The sequence below is a fragment of the Cucurbita moschata genome, unplaced genomic scaffold, assembly GCF_002738365.1.
Source record: "Cucurbita moschata cultivar Rifu unplaced genomic scaffold, Cmos_1.0 Cmo_Scf00031, whole genome shotgun sequence".
Taxonomy (NCBI): Eukaryota; Viridiplantae; Streptophyta; class Magnoliopsida; order Cucurbitales; family Cucurbitaceae; genus Cucurbita; species Cucurbita moschata.
The window spans coordinates 309,675-324,841 of record NW_019268547.1 but is presented as its reverse complement, the minus strand read 5'-3'; the positions used below and the strand labels follow the sequence as shown (position 1 = coordinate 324,841).

Below are 15,167 nucleotides of genomic sequence, written 5' to 3'. Positions count from 1 at the left end.
CCCCCCCCCCCACCCCTCTTTTTCCCTCTCTTTCTTCTACAGATAAGTATCATCAACAGGATAAACAGAAGAAAATGGCACATAAAGAGTGCAGATTTGGTGTCTTCTCTGTGTCATTGTAAAAAATGTATAAGCACAGTTTTAGGGTCTGCTTCTGTTTCAGGAGAAGATTCAGGACAAATGTAGCAGAAGCACCAGAAGATGTGAAGAGGGTGTTTGATCAATACTCAGAAAATGGCACAATGAACATTGATCAATTGCAGATGTTTTTGGAAGAGGTTCAAGGAGAAGAATCTGAGATGAAAGCTCATGCCATCTTCGACAATCTCAAGCATCTCAATATCTTCCAGAGAAGAGGCCTTCGTCTTGAAGATTTCTTCCAATATCTTCTCGGAGACCTTAATCTTGCTTTCTCGCCCTCGCAAGGGGTAATCTCTTTTTCTTCTCTTTACCTTTCAGACCAATATACAATATTTGCAATGTCACACCATCCTTTAAACCAGAGAATCATTCAGAGATAAAAATGAATTAAAATATATTTGAATATCACAGTATTTTCAAAGACAATCAGTTCTTTTATAACACAGATTTTCCTTTTCATTCAAAAATTATATGTTTGTGAACAGTGAGTTCACTATGAACAATAATATTGAACATCTCAAGCAAGGCGGGCCACGTTTCTTAAAATAATTTACATAACAAGTCCTGGTTTTCTGTTTGAGAATTTTGTCAAACAAAGTAGTTTTTTTTCCTGGAGTTACAAATTCCCCTCCCTAGTCTGGTCAAGTTCTAACTCTTTTTTTTATCAAAGTCAATTTCCTAGACAAATAATTGACAAAATAGTTCTGATCTTAAGTGCGAAGAAACTCTTTTTCCTGACAATATCTATTAAGAAAAGATTCATGTTCTATATCATGATCTTCTTGATATATATAATAGTGAAAATTATTTTCCTTTAGTATGTTTCAGTTATATTATCTCTCATTTATTTTGGTTTTTGAAGGTTTTTAGAGAAGAATCATGATCTTACTAAATATTGCTCGGACAAAGAGTATGCGCTTTTATAATACATTAGAATTTTCAAACTCTGTTAATTAATATTGTTTTTTTTTTTAGAATTTTGGAGTACAACTCACTATTTTTTCTTTTTCCAGAAAATCTGATTTCCTACTTGCATATTGACTATATTTTGGTCTGCTGCTAAAATTAATTTAAGACCCGGTCATTAAGATTATATAATGTATCTACAGAAATCTTATCTGTCGTCCCAAACTTATACTTTAAACACCATGTGGTTCAAAATAAAAATTGAATGACCATGAGGAATAAAATGAATTTTGTGAAATTCTAGGGGTCAAAATACAATGTTTTTAAGTAGAAGAGCCCAAAATAAGTCCAATTGTTAAGGAAGTATAACTACCACTTCTACCAATCGACTGTTACCTTCATTTTTCACTGAGAAATCTAATAAATTTGTAAAGGAAGCTATGATATTATTGATTAATAGTTGAGAACTGGATGCAGGTTTATCAGGACATGAGAGCCCCATTGTCTCACTACTACATATTTACAGGCCACAACTCCTACCTAACAGGAAATCAACTGAGTAGTGCTAGCAGTGTGACTCCTATCATAAGGGCTCTGAAAAGAGGAGTAAGAGCAATTGAGTTGGATTTGTGGCCTAGTTCCAAGAAAAATGGCATTGACGTTCTTCATGGAGGGTATGACCTAAAGTTTGAAGACTATCCAAATTTCAATTAACCTTTATAAAGCGCTGATTCGAACAGGGATCAACTTAAAGACACTACTCCTATGAGAACCCCCTGATACACTCTAGATAACTTATCTCCTTCTGATGAAAATATTGTCTTTTCGTGCATATAAAAATGTAGGAAAAGGTAAAAACTACCAATAAAAGCTATGTAGAGAATAATGAAGAGAAAATTGAAAAAAATGCAATAGAAGTTATGTGTGTGTTTGTGTTTTAAGAAGTTTCTGCATTGACTAACCAAATATCCATGGAGCTGCAGGACATTCACAGCTCCTGTGAAACTCATCAAATGCCTGCGGGCAATTAAAGATCATGCTTTTACTGCTTCTGAATATCCTGTAGTGATAACTTTTGAGGACCATCTCACCCATGATCTTCGAAAAGAAGTGGCCAAGGTGAGACATAGAGCTTACAGTCTTGTTAAGTTAGATCCTCTTTGATAACAGTTCTGTTTCATAGTTTTAATTCTTTTGGAAAAAAAATCAGTTGCTAATATATATATACATATATATATATATACTCCAAGGATAATACTTCTGAATTTATTCAAATTTCAATAATAATAGTTTTTTAAGACATGTTTAATAATTTTTTTAAAAAATTGTTGTGTTTTTAGAAATTATGTTTTTATTTGTTTTCTATTATAATTTTAAAATGCTTTTTTAAATCCTAACCAAATTATGAAAACTAAAAGCATAGCTTTTAAATTTTCAAAATTTTACTAAGATTTCAAAAACAATTTAAAATTTGTGAAAATTTAAACAAATAAAAAAATAATAATTTTTTATAAACTTAATTTTTAAAAACAAAAATGTTTTTAAACAAAGCCTTGGTTTTTAAAACCTTACAAGAATTTTGAAAAGTAGACTCCAAAAAAAAATTTTAAAAGTATAAAATTAATGGTAAAATACTCACCAAATGGACCATACACTTCCATTCTTTATAAGGGTCATTAATTGTTCTTACCTTTGTAATTATGTGTAGATGGTTACTACAACATTTGGGGATATCCTCTACGTTCCTAAATCTGAAGACTTGAATGAATTCCCGTCGCCAGAGTCGCTGAAGGGCAGGATTCTTATTTCAACCAAACCACCAGAGCACACTAAAGTTGAGAGCACCAAGGAAAAACCATCAGCAGATAAGCAAAGAGACACAGCAGATGATGACATTTGGGAGAGTGCAATGTCACGAGAAGATACGGATGAGGTGCACATCATAATTTGCCTATTCTTTCATTATTTTTCATGAAAACAAATAACTTATAATGATGTAACAAAATCTAGAACATTTAGACGAACCTGAAAGATTCACACTTCAATAGTCACCTCATCTTCTTAACTTGCTTTCCGGTAGACATGATGTAGAATTCTTGATGCAGAAACTAAGCCAGTTTCATTTCCAATTCGCATTATGACTTGCAGGATTATCTGGAAGAGGATGATAAAGATGAAGAGATTGTTATTCCAGAATATAGGAGTTTGATTGCCATTCACGCAAAGAAGATGAAACGTGGATCAAATCTCCAGACCTTCTTTAATGATATAGAAAAAGTGTCAAGACTTAGTCTGAGTGAGCAAGAACTTGAAAATGCTACAGGAAACTGTGGACGCGATATTATCAGGTATAACTATATCACTTGACATTTTTTCTATCATTAGTCGAGTGAATTTTGAGTCTATGAATCATAGTCTGCAAACTTATTCATAGAGAAAATGAATGAACATACATCATATCTATTTGATAGCATTTTTTAAACATATAGTAGCTTCTATTGTAACAAGCATGTTTTATATTCGTTTTTGCTCTGATTTCACCTAGTTGAGCCTGAAACATTTTTGAACTGCTGCCTAAATGTATAAATATTATTCAAACTTTTTGGTTAGCTTTCCAATTATTTTGAGTTCAACACAACACTTAGGAGTGTGGGGATTTAAACCTCCAACCTCTTAGTCAATAGTATATGTCTTAACCACTTGAACTGTGCTTAGGTTGGCGTTTAACTTTCCAATTATTAGAGCTCAACTTTAAAAGATAATAGCTAACAAAGGAAATGCATTGTTAAGTAAATTTTTTATTCTTCTTATTTAGTGCTCATTTACCTAAATGACAAAACGGATAACCATATCCAGCATCAGAAATGGAGAATCGGTATTTCTATGTTTCTTAAGAGATATTCAATAAAACTTTGCCTTAGGTTTACTCAGAGGAATTTGCTGAGAGTGTACCCAAAAGGTTCAAGATTAGACTCATCTAATTACAATCCTATGCTTGCCTGGACTCATGGGGCTCAAATGGTTGCTTTTAATATGCAGGTTAGAGTTCAGACTCCTCTTCTACATTTTTGTCTCTAAGCTATACATTTGAACAAAACTTAGACTGCTGACACAAGCCAGATTCCATTGATAAGACAAAGGCCAGGAGATAAAAATATATAGAATTTGATCCAGATTTACAGGCCGCTTTGTAGACTTGTTCAGCAACTAAGTATTGTTTAAATAATTTGGGTCAAGGCAAAGCCTGCAACAAGTATAAAAACATTTTAATCAAGTGAAAATAACAAACGAAAATGAGAGAGATTAGGGGAAAAAAGTTGTGGAGCGAAGAGGAATATTAGGATCCACTGACACTAATGATTTGCACATTGAAGGGATATGGGAAGTACTTGTGGATCATGGAAGGAATGTTCAGAGGCAATGGTGGTTGTGGCTACATTAAAAAACCCGATTTCTTGTTGAATAACTCAGAACAAGAGAATTCTACTTCGAGATCAACATCTTTGATTATGATAAAACGTTTAAAGGTCAGTTAGCCACAAATTGATCATTTCCTCCAATATACAAAATGTTCAATATTGAACAAACAAACATGATTCAATTGCAATGCACACAGCTAAAGGTATACATGGGAGAAGGATGGGATTTGGAATTTGGTCACTCACATTTCGACTTCTATTCGCCTCCAGATTTGTACGTTAAGGTAACAAACAGAGATGGAATCTAAAAATCAATATTCGCAAATGGCAGATTAGCGATTGTACTTGTATTATATATCTGTAACATGGATTTTCTTACTGATTTCAGATCAGAATAGTCGGAGTCCGAGAGGATACAGTGGTGAAAAGAACAATTCCGATAGAAGACCAGTGGGTACCTGTTTGGAACGAGGAGTTTAGTTTCTCAATAAGCGCTCCTGAATTGGCTTTGCTGCAGGTTGTAGTTCTTGATCACGATACCTCTGGAAAAGATGACTTCGCCGGCCAGACGTGTCTGCCGGTGAGAGAGCTCCGATCAGGAATCCGAGCAGTGCCATTATACAACCGGAAGGGAGAGATCTACAAGCATGTGAAGCTCCTAATGCGCTTCGAATTTGAATGAGAGAAATATATACCTCCAAAAATGGAATTTATGTAAATAATAAATGAATAAATGGAATGAAGCCTCCTTTCTTCCCTTTGAATTTGAGTTTTTCTTTTTTTTTTCTCATTATATTTTTTTTATTGCGACGACAATTAGAAGACCTCTCCCTCCCTCTCTCTCTCCCTACCAGATAGGTTTTAAAATTTGGGTGGTTGACAACTATACGTAAGGGGCAAAACTGACAATATCTGCTAGCGGTGGGCTTAAGTTTATTACAAATAGTATCAGAGCCAGGCACAAGCGGTGTGCCAGCGAGGACGTTGGGTGTCACAATCGCACTCTTGATGCCAGCGGACTTACAATTGTGCAACACTCACTTTCCAACGACAAGTGAGCTAAGCCAATTCGTTCTTACGTCGCCTACGACCAAACGATGTATGCTTGAGCCTCTGGCCTCGGTTTAAGAGAAGGTTTTAGAAAACAAGGGCAGGGAGAGATTTTTGAAAGAGACGTTATATAAGCAAGCAAAAGAGTAACAACAACGGCTTATAATATATAACCTTGGGTAGGGAGAAATTGACAATCAATCATATCCCCTGTAGTGCATTTCATATCTAGCAGGCCTATACATGATTTTTCTGAAACGAAGTACTCCCTAAAGATACAAAAGGAAAACATACAGTATGGAAAGACATAAAGGGTTTGGCTTGATATGGGCAACACGCCTTGGACGAGCATGACCGTGACACTGAGCCCTTAAAGGGGTGGATTGTGAGATCTCACATTCCCGGGAGAGGAGAATGAAGCATTCGTGTGAAAATCTTCCTAACAGAAGCGTTTTAAAATCGTAAGGCTGACAGGTAATGAGTGTGAAACATTTCCCTAGCAAATACGTTCTATTTTATTTTTAATTGGACGTTTTGAAATTTTGCATTTATTTTATTTTATTTCTTATATTTTGTCTTAATTTATGAATTTTTCTTACAAATTTGTTATAAGACTCTATATTTTTCTTACAAATCTAGAACAATATATTATATTTTTATTTATGAAATATTATTGTTTTTATTAAAATATTTTATAATATTATATTTAAATAGTTATATTGTGAATTATCGATTTAGAAGTTTTTTTAATTAACTCGGAAATATTACGAAATAAAATGGAGAATTAGAGACTGTCACAGAGTTCGCCGCCATTACAGAGAGCGAGAGCTTTCTCCAAATTCCCAACAATGTCGGTAATGCTCGGCCTCTCTTCTCCCTCCAAATTCACACACTGCACCGCCGTATACGCCACCATCTCCACCGCCTCCACTTCCTTCATCTCCGCCGCTCTAACCCTCTTATCCACTACATTCCAAACCTCGCCGCCCCCAATTCGCGCCACTGCAAATTCCGCCACCGTCACCACACCTTCACCCCCGCCATCTCTGAACACCGCCTTTTTCCCCGTCAAAATCTCCAGCAGTACAATCCCTAGCCCGTACACATCGCATTTCGCCGTCGAAATCTTCGATACGTAATACTCCGGATCGATGTACCCGATTGTACCCCCGACGGCGTTTTCCGTTGAAGCTTCCGGATGCCGCATCATTGAGAATCCGAAATCGGACACTTTCGCTGTGAAATTCCTGTCCAGAAGTATGTTAGAGGACTTAATATCCCGGTGGATTATCGGCGGGACTGCGTAATTGTGAAGGTACTCGATTCCTCTGGCTGCGTCTAATGCGATTTTGATTCTCATTTTCCATGTATTTAGTACTGTTACCCCGTTATCTTTGTTGTGTAAATGGTCATGGAGGGAACCATTTGGCATGTATTCATAAACTAGAAGCCTCTCATCGTTTTCTTGGCAGTAACCCACCATGCCCACAAGGTGTTTGTGATTAAGCCGCAATAGTGTTGCTAGTTCTGAACTAAATGCGTTTTGTTTCTCGTTGCTCTTGGTTTCTCCTCTTTTGATAGCTACCTCAGTTCCATTTGATAGCTCGCCTTTGTATACCACTCCGAAGCTCCCTGCTCCTATCTTGTTGTCAGAGGAGAAATTGCTTGTTGCAGCAGCAAGCTCCGTTAGAGAAAATGACCGACCGGAGGAAGGATTTACGTTCAGCTCTTGATGATCTGATGCAGCTAAACAGTTTGATATACAGAACAAAATGGTGCAAGCTCCGGCTAAACCCCCAATTGCTCCAACTATCAGAAACGCCACGGTGAGCCCGTTTCTGGCCTTTTTTGGTGAAGATTTTGGATTCTTTGGCAATAGCACTGCAAATGGGAGCTCTTCCTGGCAGGATTTGCAAATATTTCCAGACCCATCACAGAGAAACGCTGAATTTGGATAGACGCCGCAGAGGCTGCAAGGATCTTGAACACAAGGGCCAGGGATTATCATCCCCAATGGAAGAACAGCCGGTGAGTATCTATTGGCCTTGAACCAGCACATTATTGTCAAATTACTTGTCTTCAACCCACATAACTGGCTTGATCCTGCTGTGATTAGCTCGAATGAAACGCTGCCATTGCTCTTGTTTTGAATGTTGAGTTCTTCTGCTCCTCCACCCCAACATGAAACCACTCCATTCTTTTGCCTTAATCCACAAGTGAAGCTCGTCCCCAATGCAAGGGCCGAGTATTCATGAGCTGAATTGGGAGGAACCTCCAATTGGCCTGCGCCGTTGTTTCCCTTGCATACTAAAGTGCCGCCCGACGCTGTCAACCCACAGACATGAGACTCTCCGGCTACTAAGCTCACCATTGACAGATTCCTGAACTGAGATTGAATCTTTGAGCCAATTCCATTGCTCCCCCAACACCATACGGATCTGTTGTTCTTAAGAATCCCACATGAAAACCCACTTCCAGATGTGATTGTCTGAAACTTCAATGCTGCATCAGGCGAAGGAAATAAAGACCCACCTTTGTCTAGTCCCCTCCAGCATCTGCCTCTGCCGGAGCCAACCTCTCTTGCACAAACTTGAGCATCGCCGACGGCGAGATCAGTCAATGGGAATCTGGTGCTATAGTAAATACGTTTAGGTCGGAAACTGTGATTCGAAAACCCGGCATCGGTCTCCCAGCAATGAAGACTGTGCCCTCCAGTTCGGAGACCGCAGAAGAAGCTCTTCCCACCGGAGATGGCTTCAAAGGAGACATGGGGTAGAATGGAGATCACTTCATTTCCTTTGTAGCATTGAATTCTCTGGTTTTGGTTTCCTGCAGAAATGCCGCAGACGGTGGCGGTTCCATACGCCACGGCAACGGTGGAGGCGGAGCCGAGGGCGTCTACAGCCAAATGCAGCTGCAGAGATGTGACGACGGCCAAGAGAAAAGCAGCTCCGATGTCATTTTGGTGGCTGCCGCTGCCTCTGGAATTCTCATGCTCCTTCACTTTCATTGAACAAAAATGGAAGATATGAGTAAGAACTATTTTAATTTGATCTTTAAATCTCATATAAAAGAACTATTTTACTTTTATTAATAATTTTTTTTTGGTGAATTTAAAATTCCATATTTTAATGGACAGAAATATTATCAAGGTATTTACATTGATGGTATATTTTAAATAAAAATAAATAAAAATATGCATTCTAGCTATAATAATTAATAATGTAATGTAATTTTTCATGTCAACTTAAAAAATTTCCATTATGGTTTAAATCTTTCAAAATTTATAGTACAACTAATTATTAATCATGAAGATTTTCATGATAAGGCATTATTAACAAAATATATATAGATAGAAGTGTAGTCTAAGTAAATAAATAGCAAATTTTACTAAAATGGTAGAAATAAAGATAATGCACATTAGATCCAGCTAAACTCGGGTTGGATTTTTCTCGAATAAAAATTATTTAAAATTTTAGATAAAAATTAAGACTTTGAAATAATGGCCTATGGTATTGATCTAAATCAATATGATGATCTCTAAATTAATTTTTTTTTGTCTAAAATTTTAATTGGAAGACAAAATTACATATGAATTTTTAGAACTCCATATTTTTAAAATTTTAAAAACTGAAAATGCAATATATCATTTAATGTCTTCAAAATTAGAAAATACTAACAAATTTTATATTTTATTTGAAAATATTAATTTAACTTTAAAAAAAATTAAAAAATTGGATAGAAACTATTAATACTTTAATTTTAAAAATATCCCAAGAGATCCTTTAACAAATAAATAATATTTAAAAAAATATTTTATTATTATTAGTAAGTGATAAAAACCATTTATTTAAATTTAAAAAATATTTTAAAGTTAATTCTATTAAAAAAAGTTTAAAAAAATTGTATTAGTATACGGATAAAACTGTTTAATAAATTTAATAATTTTTAAAAATTAAGATTTTAAGGGTTAAATTTGTAATTTTATAGAGTTTCATCTATGATCATATGTATAACCTCCAAATTTATATCCGCAGTCCCTTCAAGCTATTTTGTTTTTCACTCACAACCCATTTAGCCCACTTCACAATTTCCTTCCCAGTTGAATGATGTTCAGCAATGGCGCCGCCTCCGTCTCTTGCTGTAATGGCGACTGGCGATGAATCAAGGTTTGTGCGCGAGTCCCTGTTTTCTTCAATTCAATCGATCATACTTTCTGGTCGAAATGAAATGGTTGAGTTTCTTTTGTGGTTAATTTGATCTCTTGATTTGACTTTGCAGCCAAATGCGACTTTAGCAGAAATTGTGCCATTGATCCAGAACGAAATGAGGAGCAATATCCCCCACAGGTCATTCGGCTTCTGTTCATTCATTCCAAAATCCTGTAATTGATTTCCTTACAATATCTTGCCCTAAATATTTATCTGAAATTTCCTTGGATACGTAGCATTGTTGGTTAAATTAAGTTAGGGCAATCTCTGCCTGTTCTATTATGGAAACTTGGAAGGATTAATTTGAAGCGACTTCTGTAATATTGTCAGCTTATTTAAATATCTGCTGTATTTTCGATTGATTCATTTTACCTTGAAATCTGCTTTGATATTGTGAAAGAATAGCTATAGTTAATGATCTAAGTGATTTGAGGAATTTGGACCCTCCCTTTCTTGAGATCACTCGAGCTCTAAACCAACTAAATCAATGCCTTACTAACCTTCTTTCCCACTCTCTCTATCTATAACCAAAATCCCTAGATTCCTTCTAATTCATTGTTGGGTAGGCAAAAGAATAGCAATTGTTCTGTTCTGTGTTCCTTTTTCATTCACGTTTGTGGGGCTGAGGGAGGAAAGAGACAGATTATAGCTATCAATTGAATGTGTTGCCTTGAAGACAAATAGCTATCCGTTTGCTGCTCTTCTCATTTGCTAAATATGTTTCTCCTTTTCTGGTCCTCGACCGGGATTGACTCGACTTAACTCGACTCGACTCTTTTGAGCAAATATTTTATTGACTGTGCTTGTTCTCTTCATGTGCAAAACCTGATACGATGTGAGATCCTACATTAGTTGGAGAAAAGAACGAAACATTCCTTATAAGGGTGTGGAAACCCCTCCCTATTTTAAAACCTTGAAGGGAAACCCATAAGGAAAAATCCAAAGAGGACAATATCTGCTAGCGGTGTGTGTAGGTTGTTACAAATGGTATCAGCCAAATACCGAACAATGTGCTAGCAAGGACGCTGAGCCTCGAAAGGGGTGGATTGTGAGATCCCACGTTGGTTGGGGAGGAGAACGAAACATTCATTATAAAGATGTGAAAATCTCTCCCTATCAAATGCCTTTTAAAATCTTAAGGGGAAGCCCATAAAGAAAAACCAGAGAGGACAATATCTACTACATATGTGAATATGTGGCTTTGTTTTTTATTTTCTTTATTCTTTTCTGAGGATATGTGAATGAAAATGATACTACGTTGAATACAGAATAGAAGAAGTAGATAAAACGTTCACATATAGAAGAAATGTGATGCAGGGAAACACGAGGGACCAAAACGTGATCCTCTCGTGCTCGTGTAGCCAATCAAGTGAGAAGAAAAATGAAGTGGATATACTCAAAGGAGGTTCTGTTCTGCTGATTTGGGTATTTGAATTCATTGGCACTACTTTCTCCACTTCTAACAGGTGAGTCTCTTTGTTGTTTGGAAGTGTAGGATTGATCAACACAATTGCTTCTTCCTCACCTTCTGTTCATCATTTTGCAGTTTGCAAACACAGAGCTCTAGTTTTGATCTGATTTGATTGCATTTGTCGGGTTTGTCACGGATCTTTCAGGTTTGTTTGCAAATAAGTCCTTAAACTTTTCAAACTTTCTAATAAGTCCTTCAACCTTATTACTAAATTGTCCTCTTGAATTTTTTTTATTACCTATAATAATGAAAATAGGTAATTTTATTTTTATAACAAATAAAATAGTTTACATTTGTATTATAGAAAAATTATGAAAATAGAGAATTTTAAAAGCTTTGTCGTTTGGGATGACAGGGAAATCATATTGACACGTGGAAAGTTAGACTTAAACACACAAATAATCTAGATTAATTTAATAGAGACTAAATTCCAATTTATTAACTAAATAATTATTTATTATCTATTTTTTTTTATATATATTTTGTATTTTTAGTCAAAATACTAGAATATTATCAGCTGCTAACCGAAGCATTGAAAAAAAAGACTTTTTTTTTTTTAAATGATTAAATGTCAAACCTTTATAAGTGACGTAAATACAAATATATTTTATATTGAAAAAATCAAAGATATTTTAGTAAAATAAAAAAACATAAAAAGTTAGTAAAATTGTTTAGAGCCACACACACTCACTCAAGTGGAGGGTTGAATATGTTCATTAAGCATCTTTCAAAGCTTTTCTATGTAATGTATTTGTTCTTGAATTTCCCTCTCACTTTCTCGTGATGGGTCCCCTCATACACAAATTTTTATTTCTTTTTTCATTTGAGAGAAGGAAATATATATACATATATATATCACATCCAATCAGGTCGGTATACTGCACTTCACATTCATGATATCTACATTCAACTATACCTCGGAGACACGATCAATGCCCAACCAGTATCCTTCTTATACGACATGCTTTGGTTCCAGTGTAACAACTCTAATTTTCTATTAGCCTAAAGTCGCTATCACATGCATGACATAACTTTTTTACGCAGAAACATATGCTATAATTCCTAATTTATATCATACAATTTATAGTTTAAAATAAAATTGTCTTTAATATATATATATATAATATTTGAGAAGTTTGAAGGATGTGATGGTGAGTTGAAATAAAGAGTATAAGATTGTTCCAATTGTGGATGCTTCATTGGTTTCTTGAAATAGTCATCTTTGTTTTTAGAAGCTATGATTGCCTGACTTTTAAACGCCAAAACTTATTGTCCATTTCAATGTACTTTTTAATAATTTTATTTTCTAATTTAAAATATACACTCAAATTTTAATAATAATTTTTCATTTTAAATTTTGTTCTAAAAATTACTCTTAACTTTTCAGGTACATAAATAGACCACCGTCTTATGCTAACATTCATTCAAAACATCTCTCAATGTTTCAAAAACATCAATTTCAAGTATGCATAATATCAGACCCTAAACCCTAATCGATAGTCAGGTCGGCCAACCAAACTAAAACCTACCTCAAAATTTATCGATATTTTGTGCGACACTCGGAGTAAAAGAGGGGTATATGGAGTGATCCTTGAGACAGGACGACTTCATTGAGTGACCTCTTGGGAATTTTTGTTAGATGCATGTGAGTGAAGACAAATCATGCTGGAATGGCTCGTGTTGGTTTGTGGAGATAGTCTTCACTCTTAGAAGTGAAAAATAGGTAACATGACTATGTCGTAGGAAAATGTCGGGCCGATCAAGTGTCAAATTTGGAATTGGAATCTTGATCTAAATTTTGAACCAGAATCGTTACATTTTGTATAATTGAACAAAAAAAAAAATGTTCGATTTTCATTCTTAAAAACGTTATGGAATAAAATGGGAGTTGAAGGGATTCTTTTTAAAAAGAAATATATTCTCTTTTCGTGTATATACAAAGAAACTAAATCTTTTCAAAATCTTAAAAGATTCTCTTTTGAGAAAAGAATAGAATATATTTTTCATATAAAAAAAAATTACATTTAATCTTTGGAATAAAAGTTGATATGACACGCCACGTCAGCTTTCAATTTTTATTAGTTTTTAAATTTTGTAGAGGTAATAGTTTTTTTATTTTTAATATAAATAGGAAGCATCTATCTATTATTATTATTGTTATTATTATTATTCTAAATTAATAAAAGTAATTTTTTTTCTGAAAAAAATACTTTTAAATTTCAAAATATTTAATTAATATCTTTATGTCTTTTTTAAAAATTCAAAAAATATTTTTATCATTAGTATCATATTTAAAAAATATCATTGACGTTACTTTTTAAAAATAGTATTAAAGTTACAGGTATTTTTTAAAAAAAATTAAAAAATTAAAGCTATTTTTTATTATTTTTTTTAAAACGTTTAAAGGTATCATAAAATTTTTGAAAACTCATGTAAGTTAAAAGATATTTTTGAAGTATAGTATTAAAAAGCATGAATGTTCGATGAAAATTAGGACTTGAAATGGTGTAGCGATCAGGTTTCAGGTTATCACCACGTTCATTCCAAGTCCCAAAGTCACAAACTCAAATTAATCCACGAGCTTGAAGTCACATTATTAGGTCTTTAAACTTTCAATTATGTCTAATAGAACCTCGATCTAAACAAAAATGGTTAACCGTCATTAAAATTTTGTTTGACGACGTAGAGAGGCAAACCTTTTTTAGTTACATAAAGACGAAGGCTCTAAGTGGGCAAATATGACGGGTTTTGGCTCAACACGTTACTCTTCTCCAAACCACTTCAATGTTTTAGCTTTTGCATGGGTCAATCAACCCCACGAGCCTACAAGTCTTTTTCATTCAAACGCTCGACTTTGTTATTAAATTAAGCAAAGCTTGATTATACTATTTTTTTCCAAATTAATACAAATTTAAATATATATAATTAATATAATTTAAATAAATATTATTCGACCTATTACATATCTCTCACGATTTTAAACCATGTTTGATAAAACGAGGTTAAAATAATTATTTAGAGAAAGTAAAATTTAACCCACCAATCTTTATCATTGAAAATGACAACAGTCAAATAATTGAGTGAGTCTGAAGTACTATGCTGTAAAAAATGTACAAACAAGCAAAAAAAATCACAGAAATTTACCAACTAAGGTAAAGTTGAGGTAATATTTAAATTTTAAAATTTTAAATGCCTCCAAAAATGGAAAGTTTTATTATTATTATTTATTTAATTATTTAAAAAGGTTGAGAGTTAATAATTATTTATTATTTCTTATTTAATGTAAACAAACAATTCATAACTTTTCCTATTTAAGAATTAAAAAAAGGGTTTGGTTTTTGCCTTTTTATAGAAAGTGAAGTTTTTATATGTCTTTCCTTTTCTTGCCCTTTCTCTCTCTCTATAAACGGTTCGTTAAATTCATCAACTTCCCACGCGCTTTTGTTCATTCGTGTTCTACACGCGCCTAAAATAAAATAAAATAAAAGTCACCCTCGTTTAACTTTTATTCGACGTAAAAATTTAAATTTATATCCGATCAAATAACTAATTTTTAAATATTCGAATTTTAAAAAGTAAAAGTATAAAGACGTGTAACAATATATGCCCAAAATTAATATCGAAATTTGAAATTTCAATTTGACATCTATATTCCCTCTCGTATTATTTGGTTGTCTCCAATCGCTTTTAAATTTTTATAAACATTTTTAAATAAAAGATATTTAAATTTTTTTTTTTAACTTGATGGGTATAAATGGAATTAAAAATCAAATATTTTTTAAAATTTAAAGATATTATTGAAATTTTTCAAAATTTATTTTTTTTATATATGAAAAAAGTAAAAAAAAAGGTAGAAATTCTATTTACAGCATAATTTAGTTATAAAGGAAGTTAAGTTACAAAGTTCACTCTTACCAAAAAGGTGAAAACATGGAATGGAAGGTGAAGAGAAAAAAAAAAAAAAAAAAA

At 33.6% G+C, this 15,167-nt stretch overlaps 2 protein-coding genes across 2 annotated transcripts; one reads left to right on the top strand and one right to left on the bottom strand.

The window, feature by feature from the left end:
* The first annotated feature begins 26 nt into the window (after positions 1-26).
* LOC111464903 (phosphoinositide phospholipase C 2-like) lies at positions 27-5,242 on the top strand. The gene is made up of 9 exons (XM_023109185.1): positions 27-428; positions 1,525-1,721; positions 2,031-2,166; positions 2,756-2,980; positions 3,196-3,395; positions 3,969-4,086; positions 4,422-4,574; positions 4,664-4,750; positions 4,855-5,242. The coding sequence occupies exons 1-9, from the start codon at positions 126-128 to the stop codon at positions 5,146-5,148; spliced, it is 1,713 nt and encodes a 570-aa protein (XP_022964953.1). The 5' UTR covers positions 27-125; the 3' UTR covers positions 5,149-5,242.
* Positions 5,243-6,242: 1,000 nt separating this feature from the next.
* LOC111464726 (putative serine/threonine-protein kinase-like protein CCR3) lies at positions 6,243-8,653 on the bottom strand. The gene has a single exon (XM_023108969.1). It carries the CDS (start codon positions 8,581-8,583, stop codon positions 6,301-6,303), a length of 2,283 nt encoding a protein of 760 aa, XP_022964737.1. The 5' UTR covers positions 8,584-8,653; the 3' UTR covers positions 6,243-6,300.
* Positions 8,654-15,167: the final 6,514 nt, after the last annotated feature.